The sequence below is a fragment of the Apteryx mantelli genome, chromosome 1 (assembly GCF_036417845.1).
Source record: "Apteryx mantelli isolate bAptMan1 chromosome 1, bAptMan1.hap1, whole genome shotgun sequence".
Lineage (NCBI taxonomy): Eukaryota > Metazoa > Chordata > Aves > Apterygiformes > Apterygidae > Apteryx > Apteryx mantelli.
The window spans coordinates 71343212-71365438 of NC_089978.1; the positions used below are offsets into that span (position 1 = coordinate 71343212).

General features: G+C 38.9%; 1 protein-coding gene across 2 annotated transcripts; it reads right to left on the minus strand.

Moving 5' to 3' along the window:
- Positions 1–147: 147 nt before the first annotated feature.
- Positions 148–20310, minus strand: RNF149 (ring finger protein 149). 2 transcript variants are annotated; one of them, XM_067294687.1, is made up of 8 exons: positions 19812–20310; positions 12039–12289; positions 9335–9403; positions 6374–6456; positions 5281–5377; positions 4737–4766; positions 2326–2521; positions 148–1951 (listed from the first exon to the last, which is right to left on the minus strand). In XM_067294687.1, the coding sequence occupies exons 1-8, from the start codon at positions 20269–20271 to the stop codon at positions 1893–1895; spliced, it is 1245 nt and encodes a 414-aa protein (XP_067150788.1). In that variant the 5' UTR covers positions 20272–20310; the 3' UTR covers positions 148–1892. The 2 variants fall into 2 exon arrangements, with proteins under 2 accessions (XP_067150788.1, XP_067150793.1); XM_067294692.1 differs by lacking the exon at positions 4737–4766.
- Between the last annotated feature and the right edge of the window lie 1917 nt (positions 20311–22227).

Consider the following 22227-nt stretch of genomic DNA (forward strand, 5'->3'; position numbering starts at 1 on the left):
ATATATACTATATCAATGTTCAGTTTTGTGTTAAGGAAGAGGGAGAAGACTTAATTTTCATATTGAAGTTAAAAAGGCAGTTTCTGGAAATATTGATAAGCTTCTTTTGGAGACATACAGGTCCCTATACCTTGGTTTAGTTGTGGGGGTTTTGTTTTTTTTTTTTTTTTGGTTCAGTTTTGGAGATGGTTGGTCAGTCACATTCCATTCTCATGTGCTTCTCATAAGATAAAGGCATCACAAAAACTTGCACCTGCTGGTGACATCAGAGAACTACAACCTGACAATTTTCCAGTACACCTAAAATAAAACTCCTACTGGGAAGAGGCAGATTTTTTTTTTTTTTTAAGTAGGCGTTAATAAGAATATTCTGAAGAAAATTTAGGATGAAACATCTGCTCTGCAAAATACAAATTCAAATTCTTTTTCCCCAGCTGAAACCTCTGTCATTTCTGGAACATTCATTCTAAAATTAAAAAAAGTTATTGCTTCTATTGAAGCTCAATATAAGTTAGAAAAAGAATTGCATATTTTCTTAAAAACATTGCAAATATACATCTAAGAAACAAAATGCACTCTAAAACAAGTGTCTAGTAAGAGACACTGTTTTAAACAACCTGTAATTAACAGCTTTACAAAAAAATTGAGGAATGTAGCACATTTATAACATGACAATACTAAAATCCTAAACAATTCATTTAGCATTCTTGGTAAGTAGTGTTTTAAATATACATATCTCTTTACAAAACAGTTTAGCAATTCCTTATACCACTTACAGTATATAAATATTTGAATAAGAGGTCATAATGGGAGATGCCAGGGTTTATATTTACTCTCAGATGCTTCAGATTTAATAAATGTTTTACTATAAGGCACAATACTGCTAATCCAAAAGAAAGGAATGAAAGCTAATGATAAACCCAGTCAAAACTCCTAATATGGAACCACCAAGAGAAGAATTCTAGCATCTATAGGAAAACAAAACAAAACAAACACACACACTTCAGAGAGGATCTTAAGAAATGGTTCCAACTTGTACATAAAGTGGGACAGGATGGGAGCAGGAGTAAGAAGGAATTCAGTAAAATCTTATAAATAGACTAATAAATATACTTTTAGCCATAATTAGCCCTTTACCTCTGTTCTACTGAGTTTAAGATTGAAAGAGGTAACCAGTGTGCATATACGTAAATAAGTCTACATGCTCAGCACGTTAAGACCCCCTAGCACAACCTATTACTGCCATATTCAGTATAAAAAGCTAGTGAGATGGAGAAAGTCTCCTTTTCTCTCAGCATCCACTCTGAGTGGAACACATTACAAGATCAAATTAGTATTTATTACATATAAGGATATTTGTAACTATTATTTTTTCATCTTGAAAAAGGATATGCAACATATCCATGAGTTATTTGATTCCTTCAAATAATCCTTAGACTATGTCTTTTCTAAGAACATCTATCTCCAATTACAACAGATCAGAACTTTCAGATCATTTTAATAGTTGTAGTCTTGTAAGTGTTCTCTGTGTGTAGGTACTGAATGTAAATAGTGCATCCAAAATATTTACCATTAGACATTCTACACTGTTTTCACTGCCTAGTCTTCATCTTTTTTTACAGCCCTCTGGAACACAACGACATTGTAATAATGCTTACAGAAAAAGGGTTATTGCATCTTTTTTAGGATGAGACATCCAGAGGAGATATTATAAAATCCTCTTTTGTACAAAATTCTAAGTTATTAGCCCTTTTGGAACACCAGCTAGAAAAGTTTGAAAGGTAAAATAATTTACATTGTTATTTTCCATTAACTAGACAAAAGTTCATACTAATTAAATAAAAAATAATAGTTCTTTAACAGTCTGTTCAAGATATCTTCCATGAAGCAGTTCAGTGGGAACTTCCATTAGCCAGATGTTCTCCATGCCGGTTATTACTGACATCCACATCTAGAAGTCAGGAATTAGAAGACAAATTGTTTGTTGATTTACCATTTTAATGCACTTTATCTGTTAAGTTAATCTCATCTCCAGCAAAAAATGCCATATTCAGATAAATCTAAGGTTCTCAAGCTTCTCTAGGTGAGAAATCCTCCCAGAACATTGTTTACATCTTTTTTTCTCTTAAGTCCAATCTTCTCCAGCTTGATGGGAGTCTCTCAAAGTCTGCCTGCTTGTAATTTTTGAACATCAGTAGCAACACTACTCAATCTGGTCAGCACTGCAATATTAAGACTACTAACAACACTTACAGAAAGGTTTCTTCTTCTAACCCAATTAATGGCATTAAGGTTTGTCAAGGGATATACTGCATTATTACTTACCAAGTAATGCTGTGGTTTCACCTGCATCCTCTTTCAAACTGGTACATTGCAATACAGATTCATTGGTGGAGGAAGCTGACAGTTCGCTTACTTCGTTTCTGTCATCATCTTGTAAAGCAATACTCAGACTTCCAACTGAAACACTGCCACTTATTGATTCAGGTATTGGAACATCAAGCGCATCTTCAGAGTCCCCCTTCAAAATTAAGTATATTAACTGACACTTTGGTCCACCATTAGGAATCAACAGTCTTCCATTTTAGCACTTTGTAATCTGACCTTACTGAGAAAAGGATCATTCTTCCCATTTTCCACACTCTTGGAGACAGAATTGAGCACTATCCACTCTCACTTTTAATATCTGACTCCCAAAAAAAGAACCCTTGATGAACCAATAACAACAACTGCAGGAGTCTACTTAGCTAGCATTCAGGATGGGGTATCTCAACACTTGTTAGCAACTGTATTGCTGCAGTCTGGTTAGGAGCATGCTCAGCCTATACAAGGTCTTCACCAAGCAAACATGCTGATCCTTTACAAGGTTCTACTGAGTCTGTGGGAACTGCTCTTTTTCATGATATTAGGCTAGCAAGTTTGGACAGATTTTATTATTTCTATTGAGGCAAGCAAACTTTTGACATCAGAACAAACTTCCCTCCTCCTCTTCCTACAGCCTATCCTTAAACTCTTCCAAAAGATGAAGATGCTGGCTTCTCAGTTCGCAGGAAGAAAACATTTTCAACACAAAGGGATTTATTTCAGCTATTATCTAGCATGTACTACTTTACTAAAACCAGCTCTCAGAACGGATCAAAGAAGTCTTACATGCACAATTCTGTTCCTAAGATTAAAGAGACCCCCTTCATAAAGCCATTGCCATTAACGTTATGAAATTAATATTATGAAATTAATATAATGACATTATTTATGCACAGGCAAGTACACTGCAGTACGAAGTAGCTATTCCTCAGGCTTTATAAAGAATAGTCTCCTCCCCGCTTGCTCCACCCTGAAACGATTAGCAAACTCCCATCTCCTTAGGATTTATGAGCTTCTAGGCTGGTCCATTCTTTAGCATCAAAGCAGCACAGTTTAAAATATGCTGAATTTTAGTAAGTTATAGAACAGTTACATTTAAACACAAGTTAAGACACACATGACAATTAATCGCCAGGTTTTGTCGTATGGCAGTTAATGGTTTTGGTTTCCAAAAAAATTCGGTTTCCAGGCAGTTAAATAAGCACTGAAGTTACAAGATTCAAAAATGCTCCACTAAATCAGTAAATTAGACATGTTGAACTCCAGTTCTTTTTTTCATAAGAAATAGTGTAATGCAGAACTAGATCACTGAAATCCCTTGTTTACAAAACAAGGGCCAGGAAATAGAACTTAATGCTTTCTTTCTATTTTAAGCTTTTAAAATTTGAAGCATATAAATATTTCTATTTTCCATAAAATTGAATCCAGCCTTCAGCCTCTCTGCAGAAAGTTTAATAGATTTCTATAATAAGGCTGCACATTGCTGGCTGCAGTTATGTCACTCAGTGAGCTCACCAGTAAAAGCTGTCTTGTTCTTCACACTTACTTTTTCTTATGTCTGTAAAACATTCACACAATCACTCTACGAACCAGACTGAGCAACCTGAATCAAGCTGAAAGCTAAACCAGATAAAGTACTGAATGATTTCACACATTACTAATTTCAGTGGAGCTTGAATGTTTGATGTATAAGCAAGCTCATTTCCCCCATTCCATTAGGAAAAAACTGGGCTTCTGTATATAATATAATATAATGCCATTCGACCTGCTTCCAACATTCGTTTTTCCTAAAAAGCAGAGGAGGTATTACTCCTCTTGATTATGCTTAGTATCAGCATCCCCTGCAACAGTCCAAATTTAGTGAAGAAAAATGATGTTCTGAAGGACAACACATTTCAGTATTCAGACCATACACAAAAGCATATATCCCTTTGCATATAACAAAAGTTAGGTCAACTCCAAGAACTGAAAATAAGCCAAAATTAAGCTACTAACACAGACGTGTTAATGTAACTGCAGTTGTTCCACATGACCAAAAAGATTACAAATCCTGGGTAAAGTCAGGTTTGATGCACAGAACCACCACAATCTGGTATATATTATATTGCATAGCAAGAGTATTGTCACCTTTGACAAAAATTAAATGGCGAGTCATAAAAGCAATGTCTCATAGATCTGCTAAGTCTCTTTTACCAAATAAGAGAAAAGCTAGTCAAAATGCACACGTAGTCTATGAAGGGAAGGTACCCAAAACCAAAGAGTGCCACTATTTTCTCAAGATCTCTATAGAACAGTAGAAAAGAGGTACATTCATGCCTATGGCATTTTAGTGGAACTCAAGACTATTTATCAACAGCGACTGAGTAACCTACCGCATGTGTCTTCATCTCTCTTTTCTGGTGCTGTCAGAAAGAAATGAAAGCACATCATTTTCTCTATTTACGTAACTCCTGGTGAAAGTCTTTAGGAAGGTTCTGAGTACTGGTTCATTTACAAGGACAAAACATTTGGCATATGTAGAAGCACACATAAACACAATTTAGAAACACTAATTTCTTCCTCTGAATCACAGTTCTCAACAAGACAGCATATATGTTCTAGATCTACTGAAATTAGCTAGATTTGTGCAGCTTGGGCAAATTGCCCCACCTCCGCCTTAATTTCATTACTATTGTCAGCTGGGGATAGAAAAATTTGGTTATTACAGAAGAGTACATGGAGGATTAGCCAACTGTACAATACACCGTTCAAGCTATTACTCATAAAATTCCCCTATTTTTCCTGGTTCTCACTTGATTACTCTTGCATCTTTGCCCAGCTTCTTCAGTCTAGGCAAGTGACAACTGTTCTCACATTCTGAACAGTTATATGAAGTCTTGTTTCTTGCGTTGTACTTAAAGTAAGTATGCAACATACCCAGTATCCCAAAGCTTTAATAACGTCTAGTTTACACATTGGACAAGTTCGGTGGTCCAAAAGCCATGGGTCAATGCACGTTCTATGAAAGATATGCCTAAGGAAAACAAATACTGATTAGAACTTATCATTCAAGACTATTACATTAAGAGGTAAGCCAATTCCTTCAAAATCTTGACAATTATTCTACAGTTCATATAGATAATTAATATTCTTAAAGCATCATTTCACAGTCTAAGTGATTAAAGTGATATCACATAAAATAGTTGCAACAGTTGAGACAAGATGAAAAATATAATTCCTCAGAACTTTAATACACAGAACTACTATGCATATGGCTTGCATCAATAACCATTCAGAGCCAGTGCCAGTATTTTAGCAAGCAAGCTCTAAAAAATAATTCATTAAACAGTTGCTACACATCTAAGAGCAGCCATTTTAAAGCTCAAAAAGTCCATAACATCACATGCGTAATGGTGTTTTCCTATGATTCTTAATTTAAGATACACTGAAATATTGAGGATATTTTCTCATCTTTGGAGTTACCCATGCCTATACTAGCAAACCCAGCTTCCAAACAGATGGTGACATGTGAACTGCCCATCACAACTATCCCTAGGATGTTCTAATGCCTGAACTATACCTGAGAATTGTTTGGGAGAGTGTCGCGCTGGCAAGGGGCAAAAGCATAGCAAATAATGTACTAAGAATTTAGCAGCGTTCCAGTATGCAGGAATGTGTTTAGGCACTTTTTTAAATTCACTAGTACAGGCATAACCATAAGTTTTCAATTTCATGCTAGCCTTCTTAAGAACGAAATGTGTTACTAACCACATAAAACCCACTGAGCTAGCAGTTCAACAGTTCAAACTTAAGAGGTTCTGCTTTGCTCCTACACTTCTCCCAATTGCTACTACCACCTCATATATGAAATACTATACAGTCTCCCAAAGCCCTTTAACATGTAACTGGCCATACAAATGGCACAGCTTCAGCTCTGTATACAGCTTTGCCACCAGAGTTTCCAGGAAGCTCATCGAATATTTCTTAGGGAAAACATAGTAAAGAGGAGAGAACAGTTATGGTAACTTACTTGCATGGCAGAATCCGGACAGTATCTTTCAGTTTATAATTTTCAATGCACACAGCACAGTTTTCCGCATCAACATCTAAACCCTGAAGATGACAACACATTTAGATGCATTATGTCCATCTGTCATTACAGTAACAAGCCGCGTCTCATATATAACTTTGCAAGTGTATGTGGTATAGATTGTTCTAGCAAACAAACTGCTTCTTCACTTAATTCGAGATTCCATCAAGAGGTGATTTGATCAAGTGATACCAAAGATTAAAACCAGCCAAACTCCGATTTTCTAATTTATACAACTATACACAACACCTTAAGCCACTTGTTAAGTTGCAAACGCTAGCTGTGTTCATGGGAGCACAATAAAACTTAGTTTAACATCGCTACAACATGAAGAAAGTTTGAGAGATTCACAGAGATGCAAGTACATAATCTAATTCTTAACTGATGGTCGGTCTCAAAGGCTTGCAAGTGCACAAGTAGGAAGAGACTCTGGGGGTTGAATGCTACAAACTCTCCTTTCCCTACATTTTTCTTTCTTCTATCGCATCCTAGTAAATAGTCTTGGGAGGCTAGAGGAGAAGAACTGAAGTAAAGAATTTGCATGATTTTAAAACTCCTCTCCAAGCTCATACAAAAGATGTAGTCAAAACACAGTATTTTTTTTTCCCCAGTGTGTGTCTTTCAAAGGATCCTAACAGGTCATACATACATACTAGGTTATATATGAAGGATATATCCTGATACAGGAGAAATAATTCAGTGTTAACTGGGTTGTATTAAAAACAAGTATTAGAAGAACAGAGAGCAGGCCAACTCCCTTTCTCATCCCCCACAAAAAACTGCACTATTTCAATATTGTTACCACAAATGTTCATATGAACTAGTGCTACAAGCAAGCTTTTAAGATCAGGGCAAAATTTTCTTTTTTTTTTTTTGCATACTATCAATTTACGTAATTAATGATTTAAACTCCTATATAAGTCAAATTAAGATTTGTTTTTATAAAAGCAGGGAAAATAACAAAAAATATTGTATTTATTCTACTGCAAATATTTTTCATTCCGTACAAGAGGCAAAGTCCAAGCACATCGTATGTAACACAATCAAATGAGTATCCATTTTACAATAATCCCTTAAGCCTCTCAGGAAAGACCTAGATGATAGCAAATACACTTTTTAAGGTTGACCTATTTTTAGTTAAATGCCTCAACTCTGAGTGAAATAATGAAAATTGTACTGTATCACAATAACTAAAAAGAAGAAATATACTCTTTCAATCATAATGACTGAATGAAAGGAAATATTTAAAAGAAAACGTACATTTATAGAGTAGAAAAGACTATTTTCAGATGAATTTGCATCAGTTCACACAAGTACATTTGCATCAGTAAGTTACACAAATTTGCTGATAGTAGGCTGATTCAAACCAAATGATAAAACATAATTCACCAAGGATAAAACCTGTGTAGAATTTAATCTAATTTCATTCTACTTGGCTAAACCAACATGGCATTCATTGTTACAACCAATGCACTGTATAACAACTTACTTAAATTCTGCTTCCCCCCATTCCCCCTTAAGGGTATATAGATGGGAAGGTACACTGCAAACCTGGTACACTGCAAACAATCTCATAATCCTTTTTAAAGGTTTACTGAACATCAACTTAAAAGCAGTTAACAGCTTCCTTATGGCCCTCATCACAGATTTCATCACGACCCATTTACACCCATTTCTTCTTATGCTGCTTTATACTTTGATACTAGTTTACACATGTTTTGGTTCAATTCCATCCTTCTTGATCTCATCAGTGCACTGCACAGAAGTATGAATACTCCTCTGTTCGTGGCTTGACAAAGATGACAAGTGGAATTTAGAATATAATTAAAATAAAGATTAACAAATAGTTGTAAAATGCTACTTAAACATGCTGAATGTATAAGGGGAAAAAGGCAAGTCAAAGACAGTTTTTCTTTTAATTTAAAACTGGTTTAATAAATGAAGCAAATATTCTAGGAAGTATTCTGGGACCTAGGCCCAATCGCTTCTGTTCAACCATGTCTTCTAAAGTTTTTAAAACTTCAACATCCTTTCTCACCTTAGTTTTATTTGTGGATTGAAAGCAAAAAAAAATAACTTTTTTTTTTTTTTTAAAAAAGTCTCTGAGCAAGTCACTCCTTAATTAAAAACTAATCAAATAAGCCAGATTGGGTGGGAGAGGGGGGCCAGTAGGGGGAAAGAAATCTCTGCACTGGCAGAAGTCTGCAGTCAGAAACCAATTCAGACCCTGGAATCAGAATCTAGAGACTGCCTGAAACAGTATTACTTTCTTTCAAAACCTAGGCTTTTTCTACTTCATATTTATTTTAGATTTAATAAGTTTAGGCCTTATATGCCAAACATATCTGTTTTAAAAATTCAATACAACTTTCAGAAAGTTTTTAATATAGAGAAATATTTTAATTTATGCTTCAAGCAGGTCTATATAGCTCCTTAATGTATTGTATGTCAAAAGGGATAAAACAAGTATTTTATTTTTCATAGCTTTTTAGATTTCTAAAGCCTTCTAATCAATAAAAAATATGGATATTCCATTAAAAAAAGAAAACAAAACATTACATCAGCTGTAAAAACTGTGCAATCAATAGGTCCTAGGAAGTATTTTGCAATTCACTTGTTGATGCTTGCAAGTGCTGTTAAGATATTAGTGTTTCCTCATGTTTACAGAGCCAGCCTTTTTAGTCTCCTGCAATGTTCTGCATAACTAGATATTATTTGCAACAAACTAGCCTTACATTTCAGAAATAGTCTGAGTTTGGCCTTCTAAGCAAAGGCGCTAAAGAGGTTATAAGGGTCACACTCCAGCTGGGCAATCTTGCAAGCATTTTAGTTTAAATTCTACAAAGATTACTTTACAGCAGTGTTCAAATCACATGTCAATAACCAAAGCCATTGAATTACCTTGTCTCCACGTTTCACAGTATGCAGCTGAAGCTGGCTGATTGCTTTCTTGGTTTCTTTCCTATGTCCCTTGAATAAAGCCAGACAATTTTAAATATTAGTACACAGGTTAGTTTTAAGAGTGACATTTAAAAGCTTTTAAACACTTGCCATGTAGATTACTAAGTTTTCTGAATGCATCCAGAAAATTAACAATTTGGCTAGATCATATGTTTACAAAATACTTCCAGCCAATAGATGTTGAGGAACACCATGTTTTGAATTCTTAGGGCACACTAGTAAAAATTATCTATAAACACTCTGCTTAACAATGGAACTAAACTGGGTGCAGAATTATGCAGACAAGGTTGACATATGTAGTCATGTACACTAATTGCCTGCATTAAGGGACTTCCCACTCAAGAAAATTAAAACTAATTTTCTCTTTAGAGGCAATCAAAGCTGAAACAACAGTAGTATAACCAGGCCTTCTAGATAGTCAAACCAATAAGCAAGCATGCTGGTACATTTTATACAAGCTTGAGAGAAGGGGGAATTCCACCAAAGAGTCTATAGCTAGTTATCAAGGCTTAAGGTCAAAAGGCTGTTTGTTGCTATTAATACTTCCCCTCAGTTGCACACTGTGTAAGACATTATACAAAGCCTTCCATTGAAAAGACTTGCTATGCAAAGGAGATAACAAGAAAGAAAAGGCCTAACAGACATGAGACACTATATCAGACAACTATACATTAACAGTCCCAATTATGCTTAGAGGGGAAGTGAGAAAATGAAGAGGTACTATATTCTAAGACTAAAGTGATAGCTACCATTTGAAGTTGAAGAACGAATCACACCCAATCAGCAGATATTGATCTGTCTAGCAGCAACCCACATCATTGATGAAATACCATTAAGAAATCAGAAAATAATAATAATGGCAGCTTTTCTCTTTAATGATGATTACAGTGACTTATATCCTGCAAACAAACTTATTTTTCATTCTTTAAAAAAGAAAAATCCTAATTGTCAATATTAGAATTAAGATTAAAGTACCCTCAAAAATAGACAGATTTAACGAGGCAGCAGTCTATTCCACCTTCTATACCAGGTCAAGATTTTCTGCACAGTCCTATTTCATCTTTGGTAACAAGGAGCTCTTCCAAAGATTTATTGCTAAACTGATAGTAGGACAACTCAGAAGATATCCTTTTTCAGCTTCACTTACCAGATATAGAGTAGCTCGCATTAAAGCAAAGCTTCATTAACTTCCAAGTTTTTATTACTATGGGGTCTTATTGCCAAGCTAAATAAAGGCTTTTTGGAAACAAAAAGCCACTTTTCTAACTCATATTTTAAACATCTAATAATATATCTTGACAAAAGTGTCCAAAGTCTGTTTAAAACCTAGTTTGTCGAAAACTGCATTTCGGGGGAGGGTTGATTTAAAAAAAATTTTTTTTTACAGCTGTTTTAAAAGAGGGAGACTAGAGGAGAGTGGCATAGCCTTCTAATGCTAGACAATTTCATTAAATTAAAAAGCGCTTAAAAGACAAACCAAATGGCAAACTTTGTTCTTAGCGTTTGTGACATGTATTTTTGGGAAACATCCCGTTCAATCTATAAAATGCTCTTAAACTCTTTTTATAAAGAGTTTGAACTTTCTGTAACTGTCCTAAAGCTAAAATAACAGGAAGAAGCAACTTTCTTCATGAAATAGCTGTTACAACAGATATAAACATCCCTTTTTCTATAAATATTCCTCTAAAATTCTTGGGCTTTTTTGAAAATATTCTGAGGTTTAAGTTCTAAGACTTAAAGCTTCATAAAAAGAACATAGGGAACCAAAACAAGCATCTTTAAGTAGACTGTAAGATTAATCATTATGGATGCCCCAGGTGTTATCCTCAGCTGTTGAAAAGAGGAATTAATTGTTTTCCTAGAAGAGTCCTGTAAATTACCTCAGAGCTCAGGCTCCTGAAGTCAATCAAAAGTTATTATTCTCCTTTCCCTCCTCCCCCATAGTTAGAACCTACACATCCAAACAGAAGGCATATAAAGTCCAAATGTTAAGTAGTCATTTGAAACTACTTTTTCATACAAAATTAAGATTAAATGAAAGAAAGAAAAAAGCTGTTTGCAAACAAAACCAAGTGCAATTTTCTTTTTCACTGTGACTAGAGAACTATGGCATGGTTGCTGATGACGATGGATGGACCATGATGACTGCACACTGGTGGAAGGATAGGATTGTAAGTCTCAAAAGGATTTCTCAAAGAACCAAAAATCTTAGGCCTAATTACTTGAGTGTCCTATTAAAAACAGTTAACTGTAACACTGTTAATCTCCGTTAAAAAAAAAAAAAGTGTGCCCTGGTTAGTGAAGTTAGTACTTTCAGAATGAAAATTACTTAAGAATTAACATAACTTCCTTCCTTCTGAAGGTAATTTAAACTAAAATGACAAATCACACAAGAAGCTGCCTTATTCAGTTGTTGACAACTGGCTAAATATATTTCCCACAACTTCGTACAAACTTGTGATACTGATTAGCACACTACTTATTAGCCTTACTAAACACAACTGAGTACTGCTCATAGATAATGCAGTAGCAAGCAAACATAGATCTTTAAGAATACTTCAATAAATAGGCAAAGTCAGGAAAATGATTTGACATGAGAAGACTGCAAACACTAATGCTTTAAAGCATCATCATCTCTAATTACCTGGTTTCCAAATTGTGATCCTGTATACAGAAAACGTTGTATATAGTAAAATATGAGCCAAGCAAGTGATATAATCATCATGGTGATGAAGGCGATGGCTACAAACACAACCGACTGACCACTAATATATTCCTGCACGTGTCGTGTACCAACAACGATACTCATTTTTACTGGAATCCCTCTTCGTACTGGCTCCAGTATCTCTATTCCTTTTGGATAACCAACCATTATCACCACTGTATTTCCTGTTCCTGTTGAGGGGGGAAAAAAAAAGGTCAGTCAACATGGTAAGAAAGGCAATCTGTTTTGATGGTAATTTTGGCCTCTTCAGTTAAGATCTGGGAGGAAAGTTATAGGAAAATGTCTAAGCTTTTCATGCATAGCAGACCTTAAAGAGAGTTTAATAGTAAAGAACATACTATTCACATTATGAAACACTTACATGCAAGAAAAAAAAAAAAACCTTCAACAGATGCGCCTTTATCAAGGTTCTTTACTCCTCATTCCACACAGTGAGACAGGATATGGATGCTAGGCAAGAATGGGCAAGTTATAAGCATTTCACATCTTGAAGTTGCTAAAGTTCTAACACGCTTTCAAAAAACAGCTAATCCTTATTTGTCAGTGCAGAAGTTTTAGCCATAGCTGGAGACAGTCTAGGAAGTACCAAGAGGCACATCCAGTTAAACTGAATCAGAATCCACAGCACAATTAGATTGGAGAGGTGAACAAGAAAAAAAAAGATTAAAATACATTAATATTAAATTATATTAAATACTTTAATACTTAAATATTTAAAATTTAATGAGACCTCATGACAAGCTCTTGTTAACAAACACTCTGGGACTCATTTGAGAGCAAAGAATCAAAGGATTTTTCCATTATATTAAAACTTGAAAGCCTTCAATCCATATGAAAACAAAACTGATTCCAGAAAAAGACTTTAAACACATTAGTATGACCAAACAAGATAAGATATTGTCAAGACCTACTAGCAGAAACCAAAGATCCCTTCTGGCTAGAGCTTCACTCATTTTTTTTCTGGAAACATCTCCAGCATTGTCCCAGAAGCATCTGACTTAAGAGTTTACAAAATAAATGACAAAACAAATCTACTTGTTAAAAATGTTACCGCACATCTTCCTGGTTTAAACCATATTTATTCAGATAGTTCTTACTTCGTTTACTAACACTGCTATATACTCCTGACAAAACATGTTTTTATAGCCTACATTTCACTCATGCTTCTGAGAAAAAGTAACTAAATTACAAGCCAGCTCCTTTCAGAGAGAAAATAAGAGGAAAAAGAAAGGGGCTTTCCTATCCAAAAAGCTAAAGTCATAATATCATGACTACCTTTTTAGATACTCAAAATTGCCTACTTGCAGTAAGACCTTCCACTGAATATTTATAAAACCTTTTTTCTTCACAGTTGTGTTAGTTTCACTATTGAGAAGCTATGTCAAAAGAAACTGCTAATTTATAACATTACATCATGGGGGGATTTTCAAAACTTAAAGAAAAGCATTTCACATCCAACCACCCACCTATCTGCCTACTTAGACAGAAAGTTATTTGCCTGAAGCATTAAAAAAGTCAGGGAAACTCTTATCCATTGGCATGCTAGGATATCACACACTTTCACTTCTGTAGCTCCCCCTTCCATTAACAGTTCCTCCTTCCGTAAGGTGCTTACGGTCTGCTGTGGATAAAACGCTAAAAGTTCCAAATAATGGCATAATCCTCCTATCTGTGTGCCAGTTAGCCTTTTTCACCTTCAGCTTAGGCAATCATCCCACTTCCATTCATCTACTCTTAGAAACTATTGCACCCGTTTGTGAGTTTCGGACCTGGCAAAAGAGCAGATTTTCCAGATAAGGCTAAGTTTCTAAAAGTTTTGAGGGTTGTGTGGAGAGACAAAGAATAAGGTGCCTTTGGAGAAACTAACTTATGTCTCCACTCAGTCATCACACACTGTGCACCAGCGGCCAGTTGACCAGTCAGCATTCACCCAGCTCACAGCATGTGTTGTCTTGCCTAGTGGGAGTATTAGGAGACACAAAGCAATGAAGTTTAAGATGACTAGGACACATCCACAAGCAGCTAGGCTTCACTAATTAGTTCTACTGTCAGAAACAACGTGCTTATTCACACGACACCAAAAGTCCAAGCATGCTAAGAACTGATTAACAAATGTTATTTTCCTCTTAAACCAGCACAAAAGCATTATCAAAGAGACTAATGAATCTTTGAGAGAAGGGATAATTTGAAATTTTCTTTGCTTTCTGGCCTTGGACAAACCCATTGGAGTTAACAAGAAAAGAAAGTAGGAAGACAGAAATTCTCACATAGTTGAGAACTGTTACCCACAAACTTAAAACAGGAGATTAGGTTCTATTATGTCTTTAATCAACTGTAAGAGTTTCAAATAACTGGGTGCTTCAGGGTTCTTACTGACTGGTAAAGGACTGTTGGAAGAGGTTTGCATGGTTTCATTCAGGCTGAAGAGAGCAGGGAAAGTTTCAAGACTAGAAGAAGCTTGGATTTTTAGATCAGTGTCTACCTCCTCTTCAGTCCCAAAATCTAGAGTTGGTTAAATCCTGCTATACAATTCTCTGCACCATTTCTAACGAAAATATTTTTGAAAAAGGCCACAATAATCAGTAATGCCTACTGATGGAACAGCTGTTTTGGCATTAGCATGTCCAACTGTCAGTCAGCTATTGCCTTGATTAGGAAAGCTGGATATTTTTGTGCAACAGCTGCTAGATACTGTGACATCTTCCAGTTTTAAAACTTAACAAAAGCCAAAAAAGTGAGATAAGGCACACCAATACCAATCTTATATCTATTACTCATATGCCACATTTAGTTTCTAGTTTGCTTTTACCTCTTACAAGCTTCAAGTTAAACAGTATATGTATGACATTTTTTATTTAAATGCCCATTAAAGCATTTTTAACATTTTAAAGATTTGGTGATGAACCTATTAAAAATACATAAAATTAAACATGATGGCCTTGAAGGTCATGAGATGGAAGGAGGGGAAGAAAAAAATGGAGATTCACTATTACAAAAGGAACAAGAGTGGGCTCAGAAAAGCAGTTGCCCCAAGCAGTCCATAAAACTTTGGACTATAACTTCAACTCCCATTCCCCGTGCTAATTTTAGACTTCTGTTCTGAAAGGCATTAAAAAAAAAATGCTGCCGAGTCATTCCATCAGCTTCTTCAACTGCAATACAACTCAAGAGACCTTAAATCACAATTACAAAAGAATTTCAAGCATCTTGCATGCACGTGTGCACACACGCACACAGAAAGCATGATTTGTTGGCTTTACTCTTCTGTGACTATTTCCAATTTTGCAATAAATAACCAGATGTTTATTCTGCTAGAACAAATTTGTTATATTTTTTAGGATTGCTTGATGCTTGAGTGGAATTGGGTAGATTTGAAGTCTGGCATGTGCTTTTTAAAAATAATTATCCAAATAAAGCAGTGCGAGCTGGCAAATCCTTAGGATACCTGGAAATGAGGACAAGTTTGGAACTCTGAGGAGACGGAGGCATGTTTCCTGCCAACGTGCCAAGGTTATTTTTACTCCTGGTATTGTTACAGTCTTCTCTTGTAGATGGAAACCAGCACTCTCCTGATGAGGAAGAAGCAGCGCAGATACAAATCTTGATTCCAGGCATTCCAAACTATCACATTTATTCCCATTCATGCCTACACATAACTTCAAGATCATTTTCTATCATCAGGGAACCAAATACAGCTATAGTCTAGTTCTGTCCTCATGAGAAACACCAGAAAATCCTCAGAGCTTGAGAACCCTGGTAAGAATGTTTGAGGTCAGTCTATTTTTGAGGTCAATCTATTTAAGCTAGGCATCTTACTCAAATTGCCCAAATTTACACTGAATGTGCTCTTTCACTTCTGATTGCAAATCAAAAGCTCTGACCTTTACCAAGCATATAGCAGTACACTAAAAAGTTGAGACAATGAAGCTTGTCATCTAATATCTACCCCATTCCATCTTCCCAAATCCCAGATTTGGGCCATGTTTTCACTTGCCTCGAGGAGGAAGATGTGTAACCAGAAGAATCAAGTAGTCAAGGAGTCAATACAGATTCCCCCCATAGGTTTCTAATGCATGTTTGCTCTTATGTATAAAACAAGATATGAGCATTTTCAAGTTAAGCCTGTTTCTTCAGAACAATGTAGCAGCTCAATGTAATATAGTTGTTCTCTGAGTTAAGAGCGAGCCACTGATTTCAGTTCTATCCTTTTAGAAGAATTGTACCAGAAGCTATCAGAAGCCATCATTAGAATGCAAAAGTAATACAGAAAGTTATTCACCATTTCAGAGTCGTGGTAAGAACTCAGGTCTCTGAAAGCTACATGGCAAAAAGTTGAAGTATATGCCAAAATAACCTGAACTCTGCTCCTTTGGAGCTGGTAAGAGCCTTTAGAATCATTACAACAAAGTTAGTCTCATCTGCTTTCTTTAATATAAAAAAAAGTGACAGTGAAGGAAAGAATTAGTTGGAACACTTTGGTAAAGCTGCACCAGGTCAAACACGATTTTCTTTACATAGCCAAAGCCATACACTCAAGTCCTGAGCTCCCATTAAATCTACAAGTCACACACCAAAGCTCCAGACCCATTTCTCAAAGTACTGAGGCCATCCCCCATTCTTCCACACTACACCATGTTTGTCAAGCACAATCATATTTTATTCCTTGGTCTTCAAAGCATCAAACTCACATTCTGATCGGGATCCCCAAATCCTAGCTTGCAGAAGAATTCAGAAAGGGGCAGGATGCATAGCATAAAGTATAACAGAAAATACAGAACTGAAAGACCCTTTATTCTTTCCACTGCAATATACCTGTCTCCCCTAACTTCTCCACTGACACAGAGCCTTTAACTCTCCTTAGTCTACCCTTCATAATCCTCCCCACCTTGCCACTCCAGACTCATCACCAATCCTCTCCCAGCTAACATTCGTGTATGTAATTTATTTTCTTTTTGGAAAGGAATCTGAAGGCTTTCAGGCTACCGTATAACAATAGGGCACCTCCCCCCTCCTATAAACCTTGACAGATTTAAAATTGCCTGCAAAGTCTAGATTGTTGACAAAATTGAAGTTCAAATTTATACTGTTCAGATTCAGTAGACAAGGTATAATTCCTTGAGTCACCCAGGTAAAATGAACACTTCCTAGTGGAAAGTAGTCTCTGCCCCACCTGAAGTGGTTTCAGTATTACTTCACCAAAGGAAACAAGGCATCTGGCATTTTGAGCCACTTAATTCAGGCAGGGAAACAAATCAAAAGTTCAAAGGCCTTTTCTTTATTTAAGAAAGAGGATAAAAAGATGAAATAGGTAACCTTGAGATCAGAAAAGCTACCCATTTATCACATTCATGTAAATCAGGCTACACCTCTCTCAGGTATAACAGCTGTCTCACCTCACATCTTTGCCAGTGCCACTACTTGCAAATCCATTAAGTGGACATGCCTTATGTATATAACTCCAGTTCTTAGTTACAGCATTGCAGATTTCCCAGGGTATTTGTTCTCAGCACACCTCCCAGAAGCAGGGCTTCCTCAGATGCCGCTTCACAAATTCCTTCAGAGGAATGGCAAACTTGAACCCTGTAACACAAATAGCTTTACATTCCATGTTCTCCCTTGCCCAGGAACCTTTTCTTCAAGTAATCCAGGATTCAAGTCACTAACAGTAACTCCTCCCTATATTCCCAGCAAAGTACACTGAAAATTGTAGTAGCTATTTAAACATTTAGCCATTTGAAAGTTTCAACCATCAAACATGAAGATTTGTTATTCCAACAGAGCCAATGATTATATACTATTATATTCCTGCCCCATCCAGACCATCTTGAGGTCCAACCTGCATTTGTGAAATAGGTATAAGGCCATACAAATGGATACAAATATATACAAATGTATGTACTATAATAACAAAGCACTCCTTACATAGAGCTTGTATCAGCAAAATTCTATCAGTCTAACAGTAAAAATGTTGTTAAGAGAGTGGTAGCAGTCAGCAAGCACTTCTTTCTCTTCATACCACTGCTAGATGCAGCTAGACCAAACTGGAGCACCAACTCAAGAATGCCTTCTGCAGCACAGAGATGACAGGGAAGCAAGAAAATCATGAAAGTTAGAGATTAAGCAAGATTAAAAAAAAAAAAAAAAAGAGATTCTACTGAAAAGCAGAGAATACTTATGAGAGGGTAAGGTGGGGCATGGAGAGGAATATGGGAAAAACCAACAGGGAGAAAGATTTTTTTTTTTTTAACTGATTGGCCAACACACAGTAATGGCCAGAAAAAGAATGTAGCAACTGATAAGAGGAAAGAATTACTACAAAATAAAGAACCTTATTTGCCACATAATATCAAAATGAAAGATACATTTTGCTTAGCATCCCACCTCCACTTTCATGAATGATTAAGAACACAAGAAACAGCCCAAGCTGATACACCCAAGCAAGCAGGAGACCAAGAGGAATAGTAACTACGATTTCAACATCCAAGTTGGTGCTACTCAGTATTTCAGGAAGAGAGAGGCTAGTTCCTCCGCAATATCAGCAACAGCTCCCTAACTGAGGTTTTCAGCTAACCATATAAGAGTAAGTTTGTCTTCTTTAGAAGCACATTACAGTTCTACTTCTACCAATCAATCCCCATCTTCCTTCTCCTCACCACCAAGAAAGATGGACTGGTCATTAACAAGCTCATTGTACCAAAACCATATGAAACAGACATTTGCAGCTTTTTTCTCCCTATTTTGCTTTGTATTTGCATCCTTCTCTGCAGATCTTCCAGTTCGTCAAAAATCTACAAATGCAGTCAGATTTTAGCAGAGTTTTTTTTTCTTCAGTTTAATCATTTAAAACTGTCACGTTCACAGAATTCAACAACGCATTTTAGTCTAGTAGACTGAACAGAGACTGATGCTAGAACATTTAAGTTCTTATCTTGGCAAAAATCATAGATCCTTTCTGTAGGCATGTATAGATAGGCATGCTTGGGCAAGCCAAGTCAGCTTGATCTTTCTCTAGGCGTCAATTTTCCTACCTCATTTATAAGCATTTAAAAATTACCACCTAATGTTTATATCTTTTCCCGTCTTTTACAGAGTTACACATGAGAAAGGTGAAGGTATTACAATAAAGTCTGCACTAAAAGCCATCTTCAAGTAGCTAAGCCCGTGCCTTCAGTGGCACCAGAAGACATCTTCAGGATATCTCATATATTTCTGCACAGTCTGTAGAAAGAAGCCTATGTGTTATTATTGTAACAATTCTGCTTGGAGGTACAGGCTAAAGTAGAAAGCTAGCTTTAAATACGACCATTTCTCCTCTGACTGCAATTCGTTACAGGGCTTCCCGTTTCGATGGCTTCGCCACCTCTTCTCCTAAAATCCTCGTCTGCAACTTTGAAAGCAGAAATGCAATCTGCGTGTTTTCGCATTGCAATGTCTAGTACTTCAAAAAAAAAGGGGGGGGGGAGAGGAAGTCGGAACCAATTCTTCGTATCGTTTTTTCGGCGATTTCTCCTATCCTCCCCCCACCGCGCCGCGCTTCCGTGTCACCGAGGCAGCGATGTGGCCCCGCGCTAGACAAAGCCACCTCCTCTCCCGCAGGCCCTCTGAGAGCGCGGAGGCGGTGCGACAACAAAGCCCCGCGGCGGCGCCCCAGCCGCTCCCGGGGGCCCGTCCCCCGCCCCGCGCCTCGCTCACCGAGGTGCGACATGGAGACGGTGCTGTTGCCGAAGCGGGCCTCGTTGTAGATGACCACGGCCGCCGCCCGCTTGCGCGCCGCGTTGGTGATCTTGTCCTTGAAGGTGCAGCCGCCGCGGGCCACCAGGGCGATCCAGGGCGGCAGGTCGCCGTCGGGCGGCGCGCGGCTGCCGGGCGGCAGCGGCACGTCGTAGTCGGTGTCGGCGGCGCAGCCCTCCATGTGGCGGGGCGAGGCGCCGCGGGGGATGCCCACCAGGCCCTGCGCGCCCTCCTTGGGCGAGCTGTCCCCGTAGCGGCCGCTCTCCGTGTTGCCCCGCACCGTGCGGTTGCTCAGCGGCTCCACGTACGCCGTGCTCACCCACGCCGTGTACCACTCCAGCGCCCGGGCCCCGTGGCCGCTCGGCGCCCCCAGCGCCACCAGCACCGCCGCCACCAGCGCCAGCCGGGCGCGGCGCAGCATGGCCCGGCCGCCGCCGCCGCCACGCCGAGGCGGCTCGCCGGGGCGCTGCGCACACCAAGAGGCGCCGCCGCCTCGCCGCTCACTGCCCCTCGCCCAGCCCCGCCGCCGCGCAGGTAGCCCCCTCCCGCCTCCTCCCCGCCCCGGGCGGAGCCGCGGCGCGGGCGCAGCTAATGGCGAGGGGGAGGCCGGCCTGCCGCCGGCCCGCCCGCCCCGCCAGACGCCGGCTGGTCGCCACGGGAGCGCGCGCGGGGCGCCGCGCCGCCCAACGGTCCCCCCGCGCCAGGGGAGAGGGAGGGGGAGGGGCGCCCGCCGAGGGGATGACGGGAGGGGCGCCCCTTCCCCTCCCGCCTCGGCCCCGCCCCGCCCCGCGAGCGCGCGCGCGCGGGGGGCGGGGGAGCGGCCGTTGCTGCGGCCGCGCGCTGTAGGGCGCCACCGCCCCTCTCCCCGCCCCCGCGCCAACGGCCGCGCTAAACGGCCGCGCAGGTGGCAGCACATCGCCGTGCTGCCCGCGTCGGGCCGGCCAGCCCACACGGGCAGCGCCGGCAGGCTGCAGGGCCTTTCCTCCGGGAAGCGGGTCTGCTGGGGGTGGTTTTCTGCTCCCCTCTGCGGTCCCAACTGCCTGGATCCCAGGGAGGCTGTTTGCTCGGGTCTGCAGGCCGGCTCGCTTTGTACACTTTGCACTCTTTCTGCCTGGGATGGGCATGTTTGACCCCCCTCGGTGGAGCCCTCTGGATGCGCAGCCAGGGCTTGGGTGCATGCTTCTGCATCGAGGTGCCCCATCAAGACCTTAGCACCCATGCCAAAGGTTAGGCCTAGACAGAAGAGCTAGGAGGCATTTTAGACAGTGTAGAAAACAATGACTGTGCAAAGCTGCTCAGCGCAGGGAGATCTGTGCAATTTGGATGAGCAAGGGCTTAGTGGGACCGGTGGCTGTTGTGCGCTAAGAACCCATGATGATGTTTTTCTCTGTGTAGCAAGCATGTCTTTGCATGATGTGACTTAATTACTTTGAAAGTGCAATAAGCCAACTCTCTGCATGCGAACAGTGGCCACACAGGGAATTAATGTAAAGTATCTAGCATGCTGATTATTTCCACTGTAGTTTTCTGTATACCTGCCTCCCATACAAACAAGCCCATCAATGCTGTTTTTACTTTAACCCCAGCAATAGATAACTATTTTAAGTCCAGTCTGTCAACTTGCCCAGTGACACATGCATAAATTGAATTAGTCATCTACTCCACCCTCCAGAGCACTCCTCACCCACATTCAAGGGTAAAATAAGTGTTCTCCCAAATGGAAGGCAGACTGCGAGTACAGGAAGTGAGGATGAATGGGAAGAAGGTATGGTCAGAAGCTGTCCAGAAATAGAGCATGATCTATAGCAGAGCAGGAAAAAAACCCAAATCACTGAAGCTAAAAGTTCAAATAAGAAAGGTACTTGTGCTATTATACTGAAGGAAGCTCATGCAAGAAGGGTGACAAATGTGAAGAAAGTCAGTACCCTATAAACTTAAGAAAAATGTATTGAAATAGAGATAAAAGTACTGAATAAAGATGATAGTTTTATGGATTAGTTTTACATTAAAGAAAAAAAAAAGATGTTTACCTCTTCTTGCATAAACATGTATTTAAAGGCTATCTATTTTTGCATAAAAGGCATCTGCATATTTTTCTAGCTTGCAAAATTGATCTCTTGTTCTCACCAGTCCTTTTCGAATGGTGTTGAACACTATCATTTCTTTTTAAAAAGTCAACAGTCATTGTGTGATCTTACATTGTTACATATGTTGTCAAACAAGGCTTCCCCTTTTCTTCCTAGTCATGACTGTATGTTGTGGCTGCTGATGCCCACATGGATTCTAGTAGGGTTTGAACACTTTCTAAAGGTGTGGCTGGCCTCCATCTTACAAAAGCCTGGGGCTTGGTTAACTCTTTAGCAGCAGAACTACTCTA

Excerpts from the sequence above, each read along its gene's own strand:
- RNF149 (XM_067294687.1), bottom strand. The coding sequence starts at position 20,271 with ATGCTGCGCCGCGCCCGGCTGGCGCTGGTGGCGGCGGTGCTGGTGGCG. Across the intron at positions 4,767-5,280 it reads TTAAAGCTTTGGGATACTGG|CACCAGAAAAGAGAGATGAA; the intron begins GTATGTTGCATA and ends TCTTTCTGACAG. Across the intron at positions 2,522-4,736 it reads GAGAGATGAAGACACATGCG|GGGGACTCTGAAGATGCGCT; the intron begins GTAGGTTACTCA and ends TTAATTTTGAAG.